This window comes from Carettochelys insculpta, chromosome 10, assembly GCF_033958435.1.
Source record: "Carettochelys insculpta isolate YL-2023 chromosome 10, ASM3395843v1, whole genome shotgun sequence".
Taxonomy (NCBI): domain Eukaryota; kingdom Metazoa; phylum Chordata; order Testudines; family Carettochelyidae; genus Carettochelys; species Carettochelys insculpta.
Window position 1 is genome coordinate 21,728,638 of NC_134146.1, and position 24,003 is coordinate 21,752,640.

Genomic DNA, 24,003 nt, shown 5'->3' on the forward strand with positions numbered 1-24,003 from the left:
GTGGTTCTTGTATTACGTGAAGGAGTATGTAATTCCTTATTTTTTCAACATTTCACAATTTTATAGAACTCTATCATATCCCCTCTCAGTTGTCTCTTTTCCAAGCTAAGCCGTCCCAGACTTTTTAATCTCTTCTCATACAGAAGCTATCCCTTAACCGTAACCAAGTTTGTTGCTCTTCTCTACGCCTTGTCCAATTCTAATACAGGTTGAACCTCTCTAGTTCAACACCATCCATAGTCCATCATGATTTTAGTTAGATGGATATCCACTTATTGTAGGTGTGGCTAAACTTCCTGCAGTCTCAATGTTTATTTATAGCCACCAGTGTTCTGTGTTGTTTGTTAGCTCTAATTCATCCCAAAACATCTTCTAAGAGCCCAGTGAGCAGTGGAAGGGTTGGTAATGCTGCTAGACAACATTGACTTCCCATTGTTCAGCAAATTTTCTGGTTTGGCACCAGTCAGATGCCAAGGGCAGTGGACTAGAGAGTTCAATACGTGTGTGTGTATATATTTTTATAAAGATAAGCTGACCATAACAGTATGCAGAATTCAACACATGGGCATACCATGGATTTCTCCAGTAGCGTTATATTTTCTGTCATATTACCTACCCTTCCCATATATCAGAGAGAGAGCCATGTTAGTGGTTCTTAACATTGTTAGCTTGTTTGCCACTGAGCACAGAGCAGATGTTTTCAGAGAACGACTGACAATGACTTCACCACTTCTTTCTCAAGTGATAATTGCTCATTTAAATCTCATTATTTTGAATGCATGGTTGAGATTGTGTGTTCTAATGTGCACTACTTCACATTTATCCACATATAACTTCATCTGCCATTTTACTGCCCGTTCAGTTCTGGGAGATCTCTTTGCAACTCTTCACACACTATTTTGGACTTAACTTTTTTGAATAATTTTGTATTGTTTGCAAATTTTGCCATCTCACTGTTTACCTCTTTTTCCAGATCATTTATGAATACAGGTTGAACCTCTCTAATGTGGCATTCTCTCACCCAGTAACATCTGTAAGTTGGCATGATTTTAGTTAGTTGGACAGCCACTCGTGTGTGGCCATGTTTCCTATGGTCCCATAACTTTTTTTTTTTTTTTTTTTAAACAGGCAGCAGTCCTGGCTCTCAGTGTTCTGTGCTGTTATTTAGCTGTAATTTACCCAATCTTCTAAGAGCTCAATAAGCAGTGGAAATGTTGGCAATGCTCACTAGACAACATTGACCTCTCATGGTCCAGCAAATTCTCTTGTTTGGCATTGGACAGGTCCCAAGGATGCTGGCTGAGGGAAGTTCAACCTGTATGTTGAACAGCACTGGTCAGAGATCCCTGCTGGGTATTATTGTTTGTCTCTTCATTCTGAAAAACGACCATTTATTCCTACCCATTTTCTGTCTTTTAACCAGTTACTGACTTATGTGAGGATCTCCCCCTTTTATCTAATGACTACTTAAGACCTGTTGGTCAGGTACCTTGTTAAGGACTTTCTGAAAGTCTGAGTATGTTACATTGCCTGGAGTGCTCTAGTCCATGTTTGTTGACCCCTGTGAAGAAATCTAATAGATTAGTGCGTGGTATTGCTTTACAAAAGCTGTGTTGATTCTTTCGCAACAATTCATGTTCATTTGTGCGTCTGACTCTAAGCTCTTTATAGTACCAGTCAGACTGATTGAAACTTGTAGTTAGATTCTCAGCTTGTAATTGCCAGAGTTGCCTCTGGATCCCTTTTTAAAAAAATAAGTTTCACATCTGCCATCTTTCATTCATCTGGCACAGAAACTCATTTGAATAAGTAACATTCCATAGTTTAGCTGTGACATAACTCTCACATGAATATTATCTGGTCCTTACCAATTATTTCTGTTTATGTATCAATTTGTTCCAAATCTGCTTTATTAACAACTCAATCTAGGACAGCTCCTCAGATTTGTCACCTAAAAAGAAACGGTTTCCCACACTACATCTCAGCAAAGTAAAACACACAAGCATTTGTTCTAAAACCGTGAAACACTTTTTGCCAGTCAGCACATCTGAGAGGAAACACTGTTTACATAGCCCAAGGGCCAAAGTTAAGGTTTCCTCTATACCATTTATTACCACTTCTTTCAGCACTTTAAAAAAAGGAAGGCAGCACCATGCTACCAGTCAATTTCTGTTGATCTGTAGAAAAGTATTTGTATTATTGTAGCATACAGAAAGTGTAGCCCAGCATGCTAAACACTGTACAAACAAACAAAAAGTTGCCTACCTCACAAATAGTTTACACAGCATGGTCTGGGAACCACAGCTGTTATTAGTACTAAGGGTTGCCACCTCTGAGGCTATGTTTACATTGCAGAGCTATTTTGGGATACCAAGGTATCCCGAAATAGCTACTCCACATCAATCTAACAAAAGCTTCCTTAATTCAAAATGTTGTGTAGTCACCAAAGTTAAAGCATTAATTTAAAAAAAGTTTTACATAGGCCAACATTCTATTTCCTTCTAATAGTTCAACTGTCACATTTTGCTTTATGAGGCTTAACTAGTTCTCTAGCCACTCTTTCAGACAAGCAACTATTTGAATGTACTCTAAGGTTTAAAAAAAAAATTTAAAGTTTCCTCACCTTTTTGCTTTATAAAGCATCAAAGAAAATAAAAAGGTCACACAACTTTCCTTTTGTGCAGGTCACCTTTAATAGTCCTAATGCACAAGTTTAACATTTAGCTACTAATGTTGTTGTCCTTCTGTTGCTTTTTAAAATATCCTATTTGACATAGCAGATTTATCATTGAGAACTCCCTGACAAACTTTAGAAAGGCACTAAGACGGTCTCTGGTATCAAAAAGATTGAGAAACACAACTGTAGAATACATGTGCATGCAAACAGTCTCTATTACAAGACATTTGATTCTAAGAAATTAACAGTTTCTTCTCTGTTATTCTGGCTATTAAGAAAACTAGCGATAGTAGTTCTTAGGATGACCAAAATATTTAAGATAAAATTTGAGAAAGATAGGAAAGTTTTTCAGAAAAGATTGTTGCTGCGGGGAGAGTCGTTGGCTTTCTGGTGCACTATAAGGCTTCTGGGCAATGACTGTGTTCTCCACTGGCCATCCACTGAGCGGCCCACCTCCCATCATTGCACGTGATCCCTGAAAATAATACAGGGGCCTCAAAATATCATACACTGAACTTATAATGCAAACAGGAATCTCAACTAGCCCCGTCCCCATATTTCTGAGAGTGTCAAAGCATGAAGACAGACAGATGTTAGCAAAAAGATTTTATAACCGAAACATAAAATCAGCAGGTGTCTGCAGAGGACAGCAAGCCCCTGAAAATATTTTTGGCAGGGTGTGTGTGTGTGTGGTGGCGGGGGAGGGGGGCGGGTGCTGTGGTCTGCGGCTCAGAGCTGCTTGGAATGTTCAAGTAACTGAAGTAGTCCCCCTGACTATCTCACCTGCTCGGGGAGACTTCCCCCCGGCAGCTGCAAGCCCCAGTGGTCCCACGCTATGGGCATGAGAGAGTTCAGTGGGGGCCAGCTGAGGTGTTCTTCCCAAGTATCTTAGCTGCTGGGGGCAACCCCCCCTCCCCCCGGCAGTGGTAGCATACTCCCAAACATCTTTCCCGCCCTTGTAGCCCTAAACACACTCAATCTATGACATGGTGCTGCCTGGCAGCATGATCAGTACTGAATGCCAGGCACATCCTTTTATTGGGTTGGGGGCTAACCACGTCATGTCGCAGAGTGTGGGAAAGACCAGGACGGCATGGTGCCTGTGGGGGAATGGAAGGGGGTTCACGCACAAATGTCAACTGCTGAGAAGAAATTTCTCAGCATCTTAGGCAAGCACGACCCCCACAACAGCCTTGTTGCTACGTGGTGCGGTGGGGCAGCAGCTGGAGCCAGGCAGTGCAGAAAAAAATTACAAGCACAGAGACAGAACCACAAACTCCCTGCAGGGGTTATTTGTAATGGGTAGATGAGCTCACAGCACTAATAGCAAAGACAGACAGACATTTTCAGGCTCTCATACAAACAGGAGCCTACAGCCACAGGCTTGCTGCTTCTGCTTTGAAATTCATGGTCTTCCTCTTACCTAATTAACTGGAGAGCAGTGGCCAGACCAGACTAGTGTGGGGCACAGAGTCACATACGGAACACCTTTGGAAGTTAATAAATTCAATTTTAAGATGTGGTGCTTCTACACTGGCCTTTAATTGAACTTCTGAATTCAAGCTTGATGCAATACCCATCAGGTAACTGATATTGTAATCTTAATATTAGTGCTCCTTAAATTGAGCTAATTATATTTACAGTGAAGACAGTCACATAGTAATATTGAGCTAACTGTCTTAAATTTGAATTTAATTTATAGTATAGACACAGCCTAGGAAAGGCTATAAAGTTGCATATAACCTGGTATTTGCAAGATGAAGTACTGAGTCAGGACACAGACTCAGGCTCACAGACAGACGAAAAAAGCTCATTTTTCAATTCTACACCTCCACCTGAAAAGATTGGGGGACTTTATTTGTGTATACCAATGGCAATTCTTTGAGTCACCAATTTATAATGGTATTCTGAAAAGTAATAAACTTTTTTAGGGTCCCCAATTCCCCAGAAGAAGTTGCCAGCCAATCATGTACAACACCATTGGCAGAAACCAATGGCACCATTGGCAGAAACTAATGAAACATACCTGGGACACCAAGACATGGGTTCCAAACCACTTTAAACTATCTGTCCACAATACATAATGCAAATATAGACACAAGTTCATGCCAAAATACCTTTGAACTGTTTTTCATAACTATGGGTCATACGCTAAGTGTAGAAGAAAAGAGGAACTGAACAGAACAACAAGGTACTCATCAACACCGTGAGGTTTCACTGGAAAACTAGAAGTTTATTCCACCATCTGAATGGAAAATAAAATAACATAGTGTAACCTTCCTCCCTGCCATATCAGCCAGGGTGCCAAGAACAAAGTCAAAAATGTTAACCAGGCAAAGACTATCTGAAGTTGTGGAAAGGACCTGGGACACTAGATCATTACAGTCAGCTGTTTCAGGTTCTCTCCTTCCGCATTTATCAGGAATCAGTTCACATTTGTTTAACCTACGGCCTACTTCTAAGAATTCTTGAGTTTGGGGAACCACTGGCAAAATCTTGCCAATTAGTCCAGTTGCAACGCCCTTGAAGGGGAAAAGCCTGGGATTAGCTCTTTAGGGCTAACATATCCGTTTAAGGAAAAGGGGCGGCAACATCACCTTGACTTTCTGTAGATTATGAGAGAACACTAGGGCTATGTCTAGATTAGTCAGTAGAAGTTTTTGTTGGATGATATTCTGTGACAAAACTTCTGTCTGTAGATTCTGTTCAGATAGTCAAAGTGGATCAAAGGAGCAATCGGCTCTTTCAACAGTGTGTGGCTGGACTGCCAAGCCACTCTATCAGCAAAACGGTCAACCGGAAGCACAGCAGACAGGGTTGCCTAACGCCCTGGAAGCCCTTTCTGTCTGTCTACAGGAGGACCCTCGGAACACCCAGATTGGCCTTTTGTCGACAGATCTCTGTCAACAGAGGAGTTCTTCTTTGCAGCGAGCCGGTATAGATATTGACAAAAATGCTGCATTCTGTCAACTTACTGTCAAGAGAAGGCCCTTGGGAATCTGGATGCATCTCAGATTTAATCAACAAAACTGCCTATTCTTGACATAACCTAACAGACAGGAGGAAGGAATGTCCAAGCAACCTGCTTTGTGTCACAAGTGGATAATCTTATGGATGTCAGTTCAGCTAGCTCCCAGCCAGCACACTATAGTTACAACTGTGTGGTAAAACCAGGGCCCCCTTAAAGCTTCAAGCATTACCTAAGATTATGTTAGAAACATGGACATTTAACAATTGTAGATTAAAATAAAGCTGTAATCTCTCGCCATCACACAAACGCGTGCCACTGTATGTACCAGTGTATCACCCACAAACGCAGAGATGACAGAGCATGAAGAAGAAAGCCAGAAAGAGTGAGAGAAAAGAAACAACTGTGCATATCTATAGGCTTCTGACACGGCTCTCAAAAACCGTAAGTCAGTTAGGTGCTCATACCCCAAACAGCATGCCAACAGAATAATAAAAATCATGAATAAAGATTTGTTTTCTTAAATCTGTAAGTAAGATGAAGTAATTTGCGAGCTCAGTTTGCTAAAGAGTATCATTTGGGGTTGCTTTTTCAGATTGAATAGTTTGGTTTTAAAAAAAAAAAAAAAGAGCAAATTGACCAGAAGGCCTTTGAACAGCAAAGTTAGTGTTTTTAGTTATCATGAATCTATACAACTCCTGCACATTTACAAACACAAATGACATACCAGTGGTCAAAATTTTTCTAACCCTGGTGACAAAATGCTTCCTCCCTCCCACCATCTACATGGGAATTTCTTTTTTTGTCTCACTTTCTACTGCCCCTCCCTGTTCCACCTGGGAGCCACCAACGCCTTTTCCCACAACCTCTCCAGATTTCCTTAGCCTGACCCCCTTTCCTTTCATTTACAGCTCTGCCACCTGCCTCTCTGCAGCACCAAGGGCTTTTGACATTTAGAGATTGTGGCTTTGTATTGCTGGAAGGCAGTGTAGATAGGTTAAATGCAGTACTATCAGCAGTGTAGGTAGGTTAAATGCAGTACTCAGAGGACCAGGGCTGCTCCGGCCCAGCTGGAGCATCCCTGCCTGCAGCACACCAGGGACCAGGCCTGCTGTGGCTGTGCTGGAGTGCTTCCCACCAGCATCACAATCAGAGATGCACCAGCCCAGCCAGAGCTGCCAGTTCCCTGAGTGCCATGTTAACTTACTATTTAACTAATTAACCAAGATTTTACATCTCTAAGCCCCATCCATAGTTAAGGTTACCCAACATTCATTAAATATCCTGTTATAGGCAACTGACAACTTAACCACATTTCACTCTCCAGGCTGATTTTTTTCCATGAAAATGGTTCAGCCATTTCCAACAGTGAGTTGTGGGACAAAAATAGGTTGTTCTGCCAATGTTAAACCAATTTCTAGAACTGTTTAGCTGAGAATCTCTGGCATCTCTGTGCTTTAGGCCCAGAACATGAAATTTGGCAGAAGACAGACACAGCATCTCCATGGTGTCAGGGATGTACATTTTGTCATCACCATAAAAATTGCACAGACTTGGCCTACTTATGTGCTTTTGAAAAAAACTAAGTATAAACTTCTCAAGAGATTTCTAGTTACTTATCCAGGACTCTGTGCTGGGCATGTGCCATCCTCTCACAGCTCTTACAGGCAAGCCATACCGATCAGGCACTATCCCAACAAAGCTGCTTCATTCCAGGGCTTCAGGAATAGAGCAGGACCTTTTCTGCAACCATGCCATCAGAAATCACAACCGAGAGCAGGGAGACATGATGCAGTGCCCCTCCCTCCTTCCCGCAATTCACTAAAGCCCAGGCAGTAGACACACCAAATAAAAATCTTATCTGCCTTGAACAGAGTGATGAAAAAAGAAGTTGAGGATGGGAGCAGGAGCTGGGGATGTAGAACAGGAGCAAAACAGTAGCTTGGACAAGACCTGAGGAGGGAGGGAGCAGGACAAGGAGTGGCTTTGTAGAAAGAAGAAAAAGTCTAAACCATACTACCTGTGGAACAAGGAATATAAGCTGTTATTCCTCAACATTCCTTTGCTGTCCAGCAAATAACTGTGAAAGTCATTGGCAAAACACATCTCCCCATCCCTCTCTAATGGCTAGTTTGAATAAACAATTCTACAGCTATTAGTTGCTCTGTTAACTCACCTAATAGAAGACCATGGTGTGGACCTAAATATCCCAATGACTCCACCCATGTGGGGGAGTCCATATGCTGAAATGATTTTTGTCAACAAAACCGTTATACAAAAAAAACCCCAAAACCCTACATTGAAAGAGCTCTAGGGTTGCAAATTCTAGTACACTGATGTTAGGAAATGCTGCCAGGATTAAGGTTGTCTGTGCAATTGTTAATTTGACCTCCATATATATATTGAAGTATGTGACTATGTAACTAAAAACAGTTTTCCACAGGACACCTGGAAACTGGAACCAAAGTGGTAGGGAGGAATTAGGAATTCCTGGGCAAAGAGACTGGAGCTGCAAGGCAAACGAAAAGAATCTGGATGAGTGGCATGATAAAAGTACAAGACATAAGAGCTGGTGGTATTGGTGAGGAGAAGAGAGAGAAGAGTTACAGTTAGTTTGGGCACTTCTAGAAAACATCTTGACCTTGACTTTAAGGTTTCAATTTCAGCTTTGCAATTGTATGTTTTTTCTCCTTTTCTTCATTATGCTTAGACCTTGGAAACTACATTTTTCTCATTAAAATTTGAAGATTTTTTCTGTGCTAAAACACAAATGAAGTATCTCAGGCTTTCGTTCTCTATGATGGACTGAAAAGATTTAAAAAAGTTATAGCAGAAGCTTAGTAATATAAAAAAGTGTATACAGTTCATTCCATGTAACAGTGACTAACTTTCACTATTAGACAAAGCACCTAGTGAAACAGCTCAAACCTTATAATCCCTGCAGCCATAATTCTCTTTGAATGCATCCTATATACCCAAGGTTTAAAAACCTAGTGAAGACCCAACTAAATCTTAGACAACATTCTCAAGTTAAAAGTGGTTGGGCTAAAGGAACACGTTTGTTCAAATGAACACGTTATTACATGAAATAGGATGGCAGTTTGGTGCACCAAAATACAAGCACATTTTGTCTCAGTATGATGATTTTACAAGATCCAAGTCACTTTGATACCCATATCTATAGAAGAGGACTTGTCTCCCTTCAGCACACCCACACTGTAACCCCCCTTCCCTCCCCCACCCCCCAAAAAAAGGCCTGGCAACCCAATCCAGGGTAGGGTCACTCCACATATGCTCTAAAAATTAAACGTGTGCAGGTTTTGTATAAATATTTAAAAGCTGAAGACAGTTTCCCTTCAGTCATCCGTTTCACAGCCCTGTGGTTAAAGGCTGCAGTTTTGTCTGTGCCACACCCTAGCTCAGGAAGATATATAACTATACTGAACAAGAATGAGTAATTATAAGGAGGGAAGAATGACAAGAAAATATACATGAATTGGGGAAGACAACAAACCTACTTTCAAATTAAAGAAAAGCACTTCTCTTTCACAGCCAATATTTTAAAATATTGAAAATATTTTGTTCATCTTTTGCAAGAATTTACACTTCTGTCTGAAGCATTTTAAATCACACATTTTTTCTGCTTGTAAAGATATAGGATTGTTTTAGTGTGTGACGTGATAAGCTTCTTGTCAGTAATTCACACAACAAAGTCTGAACATTTACAATGCGCCCTATGAATAAATGAAACCATGCATATTGTGAAAATCAGGTCTGTCCCATCTGTAGATGGAACTGGGATGGCCACTCCAGGCCCCATGCTTTTGGGGACCCCTGCATTGACCGCCCCTGCCATCCTATGGATGGGAAAGGGAAGAATGACCTGGGGCAGGGTGTGGTGGTGACAGGCAGTGGAAGCAGGGGGGCTCCACATTGCTATGCTACACCTTTGAGCGCCACTTCTCCATGGCAGTGGGAAGCTACCTCCACTCCCCACCTCCTGCAAAGAAGTGGGGCTCAGCAGGTCAGGTCATAGTGGAGTGGACCACACTGCTGCTTGCACCATCCAAAAGGTGAGTGCAGGATGGGAGGGCCAAGGAGAGGCAATCCCTTTCTGCTACTACCATCCACCACTGCTCCCTGCCACAGGTAATCCCTGGCCTGTTTGGTGAGGAAGTAAGGGGGCAGGGTAGGGGCGGAGGGTTGGGGGGGAGGTGAAGGGCCAGCAGTGCTGGAGTGCTGCCCTGGCGCTGCGCCTGGGGTGACAGTTGCCCCAGACCCCACAACCCCAGGGACAGCCCTGAAGAAAGTAAATGGTCATTAGTATTCCCAGTAAGCTGGGCTCTTGGGTGGCCACCCAGGAGAGGATCAGATGTCACCCAGGTGATTAGCAAGACACCCCCAGCTGCTAGCACGTATTTCTATTGGTAGTGAACATCCGCATTTTCATTTTCCCTCTTTCCAGGTTACAGTAATTAGTTTTCAGTTATTCTACAAATCCCAGACAAAGAGGTTTAGAATGCACCCGAAGAATTACAGAAATACTGCACGATGTGTAGACAGTTATACCTTTCAGACATGGGATTCAGCACCTCATGAAGAATTAACTGTATGCAATTGACAGTCTGTAGTCTGAAAGGCAATTTCTTGCACCTTCTCAGTACATGACAATGGAATTTTACCACAGTGACCAATTATCGCAATTAATGACAAACTTCAAAGTGATTTTTATGCTTGTCTACAACGAAAACTGTTTGTTTGTACAGTGATCTTGATACAGCTGCGCCAGCAAACCCTCCAATGGAGATGCAGTTTATACCAGTAAAAGAGTTTTCGCTGGTTTAACTTTATTTCGCTTAGGAAGCTAGTATTAACTATGACTACAAAAGCACTCTGTCAACATAAGTGCATCTTGCATTAGAGATTTTGCCAGCACAATATGTCTATTTGGGATGTGATTTCTCTCACTCTCTCTCCTTTGAAAGAAAGATTCCTATCCCACATAGCTATCCCAATAAAACTTTTCAGGGTAAACTAGCCCTTAAGTATTTATACTCTGTAATCCCAACCTCCCATGTCAGTTATGTGCAACCAGAACATTTAACCTATCAGTTAGAAGGGCCTTGTGAAAAAGTAGACCTTTCACTAGGCGCTGAACCTCATTTGCAGGACTCAATATCCACCCCCCCCGCCGAAGAAAGACTATGATCCTAATCATTTTTCAGAAATAAATGCAAGACTTATTTCATAACAGGTAGCAAGGAAGTTAAGTCTAACAGAAACGCTTCGGAAAAACCACGTAAACTAATGAAGCTAGTTCTTCTACGGGCTGTGGAAGAAAATAAATATTTTAAAAATACTAGAGAAGTGCTTATACTGACACAACAGAGGGCTCTCATTCACACAGTACCCATGTACTATAATTTACACTAATACAATAATTAATCCTTTGCCAAATTAAAAAAGACTGAGTAACAGAAATTTCAGCGTGTAATACTTACATTTTTCGCCGACATGCCAGGCAATATTTCTTCATATAGAGTAAAATGATAAGTTTTCGTTTTTCATCTTCAAAATGTACATCCTGTTTAAAAAAAAATTTTAACATCTTATAAAAATTAAAATGAATTCCTGAAGAACATCACTAATACATACCCCATTAGGGTGTCTCGTGTGGTGATAATTTCCAGTGACAGACTAAGCATCACCATGAGTCTCAGTTTTGCAAGGGCACTGGAAACATAATATGATTTTTGATAGCTATTGAATGGTGAAAAAGCAGGGCTTTTTTTTTTTTTTTTTTTGGTAGAACACACTGGAACAGAGTTCCGATGCCTTTTTTCCATTAGCACACCAGAAAAATTAACTGCCAGTCCTGAAGCAGCACAGAGCCCAGGGAATTGAAACTGAGCACCCTAACCCCGTGAGGAATCATCAGACTTGAGTTCCAGCACCTTTTTTCCTAGGGAAAAAAAGCATTGTAAAAAAAGGTATCAGGAATATCATAAGGGCCTAACTATACCAACCACTAATAGTAGAGGAACAGGCTACTCTAAGGCTACATCTACATGGTACCCTAAACCCGAAATAAGATATTCAATTTGTGCTACACAAATTGCGTATCTTATTTTATTTCAAAATAGGCTATTTTAGTATTCACCACTGTTAAAACAGCATCAAATTTCAAAATAATGTGCTGTTTCGAGGCATCCCTTACTCCTCCTGCAACAAGGAGTACAGGGATGTTGAAATAGCATGCCAGCATTTTGAAAAATATTTCAAAATAACAGGTGCATTTCAAAGTCATGGAGTAGCTATTTTGGGATACTGAGGTATCCCAAAATAGCTCTGCCACATAGACATAGCCTTAGTGTTGAAACCAAAATCCCTGACTTGATTATGGTGGATGCACACTGATTCTAAATCAGAACTGAATGAATTCTCTCTAACAGATGAAATGTTCTGTAGGCCACCGATAGACTTCCAACAAAAGACTTGAGATTCTAGCTCTCACATTTTTAAAAAATGCAAAGCATATTTTGTTTTGTTTTTTTCCAGGCCTTCCTTTTAAGTCCCAGAAAGGAAGAGCACAAACCCAGTTCTCTCATCTCTTTCAAGTTTTTAAAATGAAGGATACTTATAAGTAGAATTCTTTAAGACTGACTATGTAGACTAGACTGGAATCTTTTCTAAGCAGTGCTACAAGGGTAGGGTTGCCAGACATACCACAATCTATGGGACAGTCCCAAATTTCCATGACAAGTCCTGTGTGTCCTGCATTTAAGCAAAAATGTTGCACAGGGGACTTCTGCGTGAATGCAGGACTTATGGAAATTCCTGGTCCCTGCCTAGCCTCCCTATGGCTGTTGCTGCCACTGGTGGGCTCCTAGCCCATTGGCCCCCAGCCGCAGATCCCCCCAGGGGCAATCCGGCAACCCCGCACCTGGGACCTAGCTGGTATGTGGGGTTTTCTGGACAAGCAGCAGCCTCCTGCTGCAGCAGCCTCCCAGTTGTGGAGCTGCCAGGGACACCCCCCGACTCCCCCAACTGGGGATCCTGTGGCTGCCTGCCCTGTAAACTCCTCAAAAACCTGGCAACCCTATTGTCGGAGTGTCAGAGTGGGAACAGAGCCCTGAGCACAGAAAGTGGGGGTCCACAAACTCTTAAGTCACCTTGCCTATACACAGGCTTTATTTTAAAACTTTCCAAGGTCACTGATCTCCTGGACCTGGACTTGCCACCACCCAGGTAAAACACAAACCCCTTAACCCAGGAAGACACACCTGGGACCATCTTGTGGTGATACCCCCAAGTTCTTAACCCTCCCTCCAGAGAGAGCATAGAAACAAAGAACTGTAATTTAGTAGCTAGCCTTGTAGCCCAAGGCATACACATTCACAGAACCTTGCCAGAACATGGGTATCAGGTCAACTCCTTAAAAAGAGTAATTTATTCACAAAACAAGAAAATATAAATCATGAGGTTGTATGCAGAGAAAATATTTCCCTGGGATTCAGCTTAACAGTTACAGGGGAAATCATCAAGTCAAAGCAACAACAAAGCAGCAAAACAACAAAACGAGGCAACAAGAAAACAGATAGTCAGTCCAACCAAATTGAAAATAACCATAACCTGCACATCTAACTATCCATTTCCCTTTCACTTATCTCTCTATGGTTGATTTTGAGATGGCCTGGATATTTATAGGATTCATTTCAGTTGGCTGGGAGACAACCTTCTCCCTCCTTCCTCTCTCAGCCTGCCCAGAAGACAAAAGACCCCTTAAACTGCAATTGTTCTCAGTTCAAAAAAGTCACTACTCCCATTGGCTCACCTGGGCTCAAGTTACATCAGGAAGAGACTAACCCCTTCTGTGAACTCATTCATGACACCTACCTAAAAGAGAGGCTATAAAATGGGGGGACAGTGCCTTCCACTGCCTCACTTCCTTCTACTCTTGTCTCACAGAAGTCATCTACAAAGTCTTGTAGAAAGAAGCATGAGACCAGAGTGTGCGAATACCAAACAAAAAAACTCCCCACAAACAAAATGACACAAAAAAATAAAAAACCCTAACTATCTCCAAGAACTCTGTTAACAAGTAGCCAACCTCGCTTTTGAGTGGTGTCTGCATATTCCCACTCATTGAATCATTTGAAGAAAACCACTTTTTGGATGTTATCAGATTCCAATGGTTTGCAAAATGAGTCAAGACTGCTTCTGAACAAAAGGGGAGGAAAGAGGCCCATTTCTTGGCCATGCTTGATCCTAATGTCAAATTTGAGATCCCCAACTCAATAATGATGTAGTACTGTGGTGTCCAACGTGCTCATTGTTTGCCACTGGACACCACATTATGGCGAAGTGTGGCTCCTTAGAGCCTTACACATGGAGTGCCCTCCACCTGCTCTGTGCACGTGGCCCAAGTGTGTGGCGGGAGAGGCGGCAGTTCTGATGGCTGCTGCGGTGCAGCAGCTCTGGTGAGTCGCTGGCAGCTTGCACCAGGGTGGTGCATTTATTTTGAGGGGTGGGCAGCTGTGGCAAGCCTTACATTTCCATTGGACAGCACTGATGTAGTAGCTGAAGACTATTTAGACTGTGAGGTTGAAATGACTTTCTTTCAATGGATCAGAGAGGAAGCAGGCTGTTAATGTCTATTTGAAAATACCAAGCTGAAAGGAGAATAGAATTGGCTCTGAAATGCATAAGAAAAAGTAGACTCTTAGCTTATATTCTACATCCAGAAGGAGACAATGAGCAGTTAATGCTGCAATTTAAAAAACTTCTCCAGATTAATCAGTTTTATTACTGAGAAGTCAGGTACTCTCAAAACAGAAAATACTCAACTTTTAACCTTGCCTGTGCAGCCAAAGTGGATCTCAGAAGGCGTTCTTACTTAAATGTGACAGTAGATAAATCTCTAGCGTCAGAGCCTAAAGCATCAAAAGAAGCTGTAAAAGCATTCTGTCCCTGTCAAAACAATATCATCCAGCTTACACTACGTCATCTGGTAAGGCTTTTATAAAGTTATCCCACAAATAAATTCAGAACTAGGACACAATAACTTAATATTAGCTCTTCTAATACCAGCCAAAGCATATTTCTTCTTTCCTAAGGTAGACAATTTTTCCTTTCCCTCTTGTAGGGTGTAGAACGTGCTTGACTTCCACTGTACTTGTTGCTCACAGCTGCTACCACTCAAGAATACTGAATGGAATGAGTATGAAAATTGAAGATCTCTTATGTGGTAACTGATACAATTTGTTAATTTTTTGAGATGTAGGTTGGCAGGAAGCTAGGATGGTGCAACAAGCCTTCTGCAGACTGTCAAAGGTTATCCAAACTAGGCAAAGGTATTATTTCAGGGGTGTCCAATAGAAATTTAAGGATCATCTCAACCCTGCCCCCCACTCAGTATAAATGTGCAACCCCTCCTGCAAACTGCCAGCAACTCACAAAAGCCACTGCTGGGCCATGTGAGCTGCATGACAGCTGCCAGAGGAGCTGCCACTGTAATGCGCTTGTCCCACCAAGTGGTAGGGCATGTGTGTGGAGCAGAAGGAGGGTACTCTATGGCCATTTCTACACAGGCCACTTTCTTCAAAAGTGGCATGGTCATACATGGCCCTAAATATGCTAATGAGGTGTGGATGCAAATTCCCTGTGCCTCATTAGCATATGGTCACATGATTTGGAGACCAGAAGACCATTCTTCCGGACTCCAAAACGCTGTTTAGAAGCGCAGCCCCTGGGGAGTCTTCTGGAAGGAAGTCCTTCTTCCGGACACCCCTTCATCCCAAAAATATTTGGAAAGAAGGTGTCTCCAGAAGAAGGACTTCCTTCCGGAAGCTCCCCCAGGGCCGTGCTTCTACACGGCGTTTTGAAGTCTGGAAGAACGGTCTTCCGGACTCCAAATCACGTGACCGCATGCTAATGAGGCATGGGGAATTTGTATCCACGCCTCATTAGCATATTTCAGGCCATGTATTACCATGCCACTGTGTAGAAATGGCCTGTGTGTGCAGCTAAGGACCCTCATTTCACCACACAGTTGTTTCCAGTTCCCTACCCCGGGCAAATGGCAAGAGTATTGGACACCACAGCTCTGTTTTCAGAGGGAAATCCCAAGATATTAGGAAGGGGGCAGGATGCATCCTCCTTAGCCACAGAAGGTAACTAGTGATAAAGGCACATGATCAAAGTTCTGGAACAGGAGGCTATGTTCTGAAGATGAAATCATGCCCACATTTTCATTCTGAGAAGAATCTGTCTCAATCTTGGCCTCTGACTGCTAGTCCACATGCTCAGCTACTTCATCTTCCTTTGAAAAAAATATCATGCTGCAGTAGAAACAGCAGACTTCTCTGCATCCACTGAATCAGATCTCTGGAAGCAGGGACCTGCCTTGATCAAGCATGCTGTGGAGATGCTACGAATTCCTTATATGGGGGCCAGTATGGATATGGAGCCCAGTGAAAATGTTCCTATCAGAAACCCATCTGGAAACTTGTCCACAAGTGAGTGGATGTAGCGTTAAGTTTGAATTTAAAAGATTGAATTAATGCTAGTATGGAAACACAATTTCTTTGAAATCAACTTTATTGGGCTCCAGAGGTGTCCCATATGTATCCAATAACATCCCAACGTTTGTCTGCTCTAACCATTTCCATCTCCATTGCTCTCTGGGTGTGCAGAAAGTAGGTCACAGAAAACCCATGAATTTGAATTAACCACCACCAAGCCTGGGAAATTTAAAGGGTATCCAGAAGCCTGAACTTCTTTCTCGCCATCGCATGACATCAGTAGCCATCTCTTGCCATCATGAGTAGTCAGGTTTTAGATCTGAAGTCTTGGTCACAAAAGAGCTCCAGCATGGTCCCATAATGAGATCCTGGATGTCTTTGCAGTTTGGGGAGAGGAGCCAGTGGCGGGCAGACTTTGAGTCTGCAAGCAAAACGGGGACATTTATGAAAAGATATCATGTGGGATGATCACCAGAGGTTACTACCAGGACCCTCAGCAATGCCAGGTGAAAGTGAAAGGTCTCGAACAGGGTTATCATAAAGTCCAGGAAGCCAACAAGCTGTCTGGGTCATCTCCCAAGATGTGTCAGTATTATGAACATCTGGATGCCATTCTTCAGAGGGACCTGGCCAAGTTGCCCCATCTTAATTAGGACACTTCAGGAGGACCTTCTGCGGAGGCCATGGGAGCAGAGACTGAAGAGGGAGCAGGAGGAAGAGGCCAATGCAGAGGAGGATGGGGGCAACCAGCAGGGGCCTGAGGAAGCTGTTCCCGTCACCCCAGAGCTCTTCACTCTCGACCTCGAGTCAGTCCCCTCTATGCTAATACCAGAACCACTAGTGCCCAGCAGTTCTGGTGAGCAGTTCTCTCCCCCCCACACCACCAGAATAGTACAAACAGGTTGCTGCTGGCTTTAGGTATAGGTTTTCTATGGATCTATGCCCCTCAGAAAAGAGTGTTGATATTTCTAGGGATGAAGTGCTTATCCTTTTTGGAGAGCTCTAGAAAGGTCTCATCCAGGTACTCATGTATCTTTTGCATGAGATTTTTGAGCAGGTCAGACTTATTGTGGCTTCCACGACAGCACATCTTGCCATGCCAGGCAACCAGATCTGATATCATGACACCACACAGAATTTTGGCAAATTTTCCAGGCTTGTGCTCACACAGGATTAGCATTTCTTCTTTTTCCATTATCTGTTACTCTTAGGAGGATGAGGTCTTTTCTGGTAACCGAAAGAACCATGGGAATTTGGATTAAGTTTATTCACGATGCTCCCTGCCCATTTAAATTTCCTGGGACCGCACTGCCACAGCACATGGTGGGCGGGCACTCCATCTCCCCCATCGATGCTGCTGGCAGGCTCTCGTGGCCTTCTCTCCTCCCACCACATTTCTGGCTTGATCAGAAGCCACCGACAAACATTTTTCCCTTCGTCACGTGGCTGGAAAACTCCCCTCCGCCTTTTTTTATGCTTTATACGGATTCCTCCTCACCTAGCTAGCCACGTGGCTGGAATCAAACCCTTTCCCCTTGCTGTGAGGCTAACGGGCTCTGCTGACCCCACTCCCAGACATGCCCAGCGAGGGTTTTCCTGCTTTAAATGGCCTTTTCCTCTACGAGAATTGTTTCAGGGACCACAGGAAAAACTTTTTCCCCTTGCCATGAGGTGGGAAAACTGCCCCCCCGCAACTTCTTTGCGCTCAACATGGATCCCTGGCCACCCACACAGCTATATAGCTAGAATCAAACCCTTCCCCCTCGCCACACAGCTACTGGGCTCTGCACACCCTGCTCCTGGACACCAGCATGTCCAGCGCAGGTCTTCCTTGTGGAGGACTGCTCTGGGGACTGCCAAGAAAACTCTTCCCCCTGCTCCTGGACACAAGTTGGCTTCCCTGGCATTAAACATGCCCTCCCCCCACCCCATAAAGCGGGCAGTAGCTTACCATATCCACAGTGAAATGGTCTGGATAAGTGATGGTGTGTGCAATGCAGAGTTTACTTCCTCGTCATCTTTAAGTGTCTAAAAGTGGCCTTGGAAAAAAAGTTTCACTGATTGTAAAGACAGAGACCCATTCATTCTATGGGTAAGTGCTTTGTGTGAACTGTATCTCAATTCTGGCCTTCACTTTTTAGCAGGCATCTTCAGTGTGGGAGATGGGATCAGGAAGAGCAAAATGTCCATGCAGGACTTAATCCTGCAGCAGCTGGAGTGGGCTGACAGAACAGCTGCTGACAACCAGAGGGCCACAGAACAGTGGCAGCAGAGTGTCCTAGAGCACAGGAGAGAGAGCAATCAGTGCAGCTGAGAGAGGACATGGCACAGTTCCAGTCAGGCTGTGAGAGAGCAAACAGATCCTGCATTCTATGCTGGAGCTGCAGAGGGACTCCCTACATAGGATTCAGTTTGCAGACTGTTCCCTGCTGTCCAGGCTCCCCTCAATATAGGTTGCCCACCCCCCACTTTGCTGTGGTCCCCAAACATGGGGACAGAGAGCAAGAACAGTCTGTCACTCCACCCCCACAAGCTCTACCCACTGCAGAAGATTATTCCACCACCCTTGACATCTTTTTTTCCCTGCCATTTAACCCTCTTCCCCACAAATAAAACTATTCTTTTTATGACAACCACAGTTTGATTTATTTGTTCACATGTATGGTGCACAAATCATTGTGGGGAGTACGGAACAAGGGCCTGGCAGGGGTGGAGAGGGTTGATAGCACAGCTGTTGCTATGCAAAGATTCACAGATCACTTGTAGCAGAGGGAGCCATGCAGGGATTGCCAGAGCTGCTGAGACACCAGAGGCACTGCCCAGAGTCCAGAATAGGGGGCTGGTGGGCCGTAAGTGGTGACTGCCCACAGGCACGGAGAAACCAGGTGCCAAACCTGGTTTATTCCACATGTGTGCACCTCTGCTAAAAAACCTTTAGCCTTCCCCCAAAATACAAACAAACATTCTTTTTGTGAAAAGAACCCTCCCTTTATATGCCTTCCTTTTCTGGTCCTTAATCCTCTCCCCACCCCAAATAAGGGTACTCCTTCTGAGAAAGCCATGCTATCCGATTTACTGGTTCACATTTTGTGGGTTGCACAAATCACTGCAGTGAGTGGGGGTTGTACCACAACAGTCAAATACAGCAGAATCATATGGCTACCCGATCATTCATAAAGCTGTTTTTCAGGGCCTCCCTGATTGCCGCTGCTTCCACGTCCGCATTGGTGAACACCCTTGTGGATGGCTGCACATAAGCCCTGCTCATGGCAACTGCCTCTGCACTTCAGGCTGTTATGAAATTCTCCCATCTGGATTCACAAAGGTTATACAAAATACAGCATGCTGCAACCATGGTGGGGACATTAGTTTAGGAAAGGTCCAAATAGGAACCTCATTTTTAACGGCCAAATGTGCATTCCATGAGCATTCTGCACATGCTGAAACTGTAGTTGAAGTACTCTTTGCTGCGGTCCAGGGTCCCTGAATACGGCTTCATGAGGCAAGGGAGCAGAGGGTAAGCAGAGTCATGCAGTATTGCTATAGGCATCTCCACATCAACAATCTTGATCCAGAGGCTAACATTTGTCTGTGTATCAGAGAGGTAGCTGTTAGTCCGTAGCTTCGAGAACAACAAGAAGTCTTGTGACACCTTATAGACTAACATATTTTGGAGAATAAGCTTTTGTGGGAAGACCTGCTTCATCAGATGCATGAGTTAGGGGGGTGGTTCTTGTTCTCCTTTCTCTGTGGTGGGTATTGACAAGTCTTTCTCAGTTCTGATACTGCTTCTAAAGCCAACGCTACTGACTGAGCCAATATAATGCCTTCAAAGCATTTTTGGCTCTAGGAAAATCTTAGGATTTGCAACTTCAGTTCCTCAAGGCAAACCTTGCCTGACAACTGATCTTGACTTCTGTCTAAACTCAAAAGAGAACAAATACAAGTCATAGAACCAATGAATTATCCGTGTGAGATGTGGCACTAGCTTTTTTCATCAGAACCACAACTGACAGCTTAGGAGCCATAAGCAGATCTAATGCTCTGAGTGGCACAGCACTCATTCTGGCACCTATTCCAGTCATCTGAGCCATCAATCTTGTCTGATGTTTAAGATGGAGCAGATACAAGAATTTTTCCTTCATGCTCTAATTTCTCGAACCTGAAATGCTCATCTAATAGAGCTTCCTGAAGTAAGAGTGTCTGAAGTCTGTTCTGTTTCTCCTTGCAGGATCTAGGTCAGGCGTGGGCAATAATTTTTGCAGGGGGCCCACTCCAAGAATTTTCTTAAGTCTTCAGGGGCTACACATTTATATTAAACAAACAGAAGTAGTATGAAGTTTGGGAGGAAGTTTGGGTGCAGGAAGGAGTTCCGTGCTGGGGCAGGGGATTGAGAGACAGGAACATAAGACAGGCCAGATTTGGTTCACCACCTACATTTTGCCCATCCCTGCTCTAGATGTATACCTCAATCAGGCAGCACATCTGGATGGAGACAGCTTTTGCCAAGGTATGCTAGTGACTTCATATCACACTCCAAAGTTGGACAACTGCCAGAAAGGGAAACATTTTCTTTTTTTCAGATCTGTCAGCCTGCATGAAACCACATCTTACTTTATACACCCATCCCTCATTAAACAAGTACTTTATTTGAGTACTTGCTTAAACGAGGGACACACATACCTCCCCAGTTTACTCAACAAGTGAACTCCCCCCACTAATGCAAGACTTACTCTCCAACCAGCTGCAGCCTGACCCCCCGCCACCCAGCCCCACAGACACCAAACCACTGAAACCTAAACCCCCCACCGCCCTCCCGTACACCAGAACTTCCAAAATTTAGCCACCCCCAGTGCCCTGTGCACCCCGAACTGCTGAAATTTAAACCCCCCACCAGTCCCACACACCTGGATCCGATGAAATTTTACCGCCCCCCGCCCCTGAGAATCCCAAACCACCGAAATTTAACCCCCCCCAGCCCTGCACACCCAACCTGACAAAACTTAACCCCCCTGCTGCCCCCATGCACCCAAACCGCTGCAGCCTTAACCCCCCACCGGCCCCACAGACTCAAATTGCAGCAGCCTGACCCCCACCCCCAAACCCAACCAGCCACCATGTTTTAACTCTCCCTCCCACTCATGTCCCCAAACTGCCCCCAGCCATTAACACCCCACAACCCTAGGCTCACTTACCTTTCAAAAGCAGCACCACCTGCTGCCACTCCGAGCACTTGGAACCAATCAGAGACTTTTACAAGTATTTTAGGAGGAATTTAGTGTCCCTCTTACAAGTTTTCGCCTATGAGCAAAAAGGTTAGGAACCAATTGTGCTCGTATAGTGAGCGATGAGTGTGTATTAAAAACAAATCTTCATTCTACCACCTCCAAGTATCAGTAAAATAGTAAGAAATAAGACAAAAGCTCCAGGTTCATGAGATCCAAAGAGATTAATTTCCAACAAGTACCATGCTTCCTTTTATAGCTTTGCCCTTGGAACATCTGAATGCTAAAGGGGTAGAGAGGGCATGCAAGTGCCCCTCTGCCAGGCAACACTTGGAGGAACTCCCATCATGGAGATTGTGTTACCAATGCCCTCACAAAAGTAGCATTCTTGCTCACTAGTGTAATGAACATTACCTGAAATATGTGTTAGGCTCTCACATACAGGTGATCCTCTCTGAGTAGCATATAGAAATTTCAAGCAGTTTTATAAAAGAAAGTTCTAAAATTGGAGGCAACTGCAAAGAAAAAAAATCAAGTGGATTACTAATGTCACAGCAACGTTGGTAAAAATATAATATTCATTTTTAAAAAAATAGAAAATTAGTTTTTTATTTAAAAGTTTTTTTAAAAAAATCTATATGAAATTGATAAACATGTTAAGGCCTAAATGTATTATAATCTATTCAAATAATCAAAATTATACACAAGGTATTTAGGAGTATATATTTGCTGCCAAGTTTTATAAGAAAGTTAAATTACTGAACTGGTAAAAATCACTGTAAGCACCTGAAACCACAGTTGTGCTGAAATGTTAAAGCAGCTTTTGACAGCAGTAGTTTCTTCTGTAGATAGAGAGAATCTGCATTTCATCTTATTCAGCACAATGACTAGTTCATTCAGAGTTGTGATACTGATTGGGAACTGAAAAAAAAAAAGCAGGAAAGCTTATTTTCTTCTTCCAATCTATGAATGCCATTTAGATGCGAGACAGTGAGAGGTACCAGTTCTGTGGTGTCCAAACATGCTAGCCACTAGCTATATGTGGCCATTTGACACGTTGAGTATGGCCAGCTTGCTACAGCTCTCATTGGACACCATGGTAATAGCTCTAATTTGAATGACAGTGACCAGAAAAATCAGTTCAATTCATCACCTACATATACTACTTTTGTTTAATTTGTTTTAAATGTAAAACATGTATCCATGCTTTTTTGTATTGTTTAGTATAGTTAAGGTAATCTTATTTAATAAAATTCAAATACTCTTCTTATGCGTTTGATTTAATTTCCATCCAAAAAGAACTTGATACAAAGCCACCAAGGAGTGAGAGGACAGTACAGAATACCAGCTGTAGAGTTGGTTGGTTTCCTTTCTGACCCTCCTATTTCTTCTCCCCCTACCTCTCTCCCTCTGTGATGGTCAAAAGAGGAGGCTCATTCTCCTGGCCTCAATTCATTACACACTGGATCCAGTTGGCTCCTAGCATCTCACAAGCAGATAACTAGGAGGAACAGTGGTCTAATTGTCCTATGGACAATCTGTTGGCTTGAACTAAAAAGAGTACTTTGTTTGCCAGTCAAGTCTACATGGGGCAGTTACACAACAATACTTGTAAGTGTTCTTGGCATCCCATCCTGTGGCCTGGGATGGTGAATCCAGTCCAAAACCCACAGGAAACTCACTTTCTTTGAGACCTTGACTGTGTGATCTGCGCATAGGCCACTGTGCCAGAAGAGAATACATATACATATGGTGAGCTTGCTATGACTGAAGGACCTCTTTACGCCAACTAGCAGAGAGCACAAACGTTCATAACAGTCACAGGGATTCCTTGGGTCTGGAGATATTTAAGAACAGGTTAGATAAACATCTGTCAGGGATGAGCTAGATGGTCCTTGGTCCTGCCATGAGTGTAAGGAGACTGCGCTCGATGGCCTCTTGAAGTCCCTTCCAGTTCTCGTATGCTATGATTTACATAGGAGTTCACCAAAAAGTATCAGGTAAGGTCTCCACTGAAAGCCTGTGTCACACTAGTTATCATAGTTTTGCAAAAATGTGTGTGTGGACAATATATAAGGAGATGTGTAAACCAGAAATCATGTTCTTAAGGCAGATCACCCACAGTAACATGTCTTAAGACAGGTTTCACCACACAGAAAAACGGACACATTTCCCTGACTGAACACTATATTGCATGTCTTTTGAAGGAAGTCCACTTACATTCTGAGTCAAATACTAACTGACTGCAGAGGATTCAGAATAAGAAATTAAACAGAAACAGTGAACAGTAAGGGGAATGGGGGAGAACAACAGACTTGTCTAATATATGTAGGGGTGCAGAAAAATACGCGTACACCCTTCATCTGGGAAGACAAGTTGCCAGCTGGCTTATTCTTATGAAATGAAGCTCTCAGACATGCTGGTTGAAAAGAACTTCATATTTGGACAAGAGGGCATTTTGTTAGTTAAGTAAAATAATCAGATGCATGTTATTTTACATATAGCCGTTTGTTTCTGTGGAATCAGCCCCTGCTCCTCCATAAATTTTGATCACACTTGGGTCAAAAAACACTATGGGGGGTGGGGAGTCATCTTACTGAAAAGTCCAGG

The 24,003-nt window shown here is 43.2% G+C and overlaps 1 protein-coding gene across 1 annotated transcript in view; it reads right to left on the reverse strand.

The window, feature by feature from the left end:
- Window positions 1-21,830, reverse strand: part of TFDP2 (transcription factor Dp-2) — a 116,987-nt gene extending 95,157 nt beyond the window's left edge. The window contains exons 1-2 of the mRNA XM_075004290.1: window positions 21,808-21,830; window positions 11,147-11,229 (exon numbers count right to left, since the gene is read on the reverse strand). Of these exons, the coding sequence (XP_074860391.1) occupies window positions 11,147-11,161 (15 nt within the window). The 5' untranslated portion in view covers window positions 11,162-11,229; window positions 21,808-21,830. The remainder of the gene's footprint in view (window positions 1-11,146; window positions 11,230-21,807) is intronic.
- Between the last annotated feature and the right edge of the window lie 2,173 nt (window positions 21,831-24,003).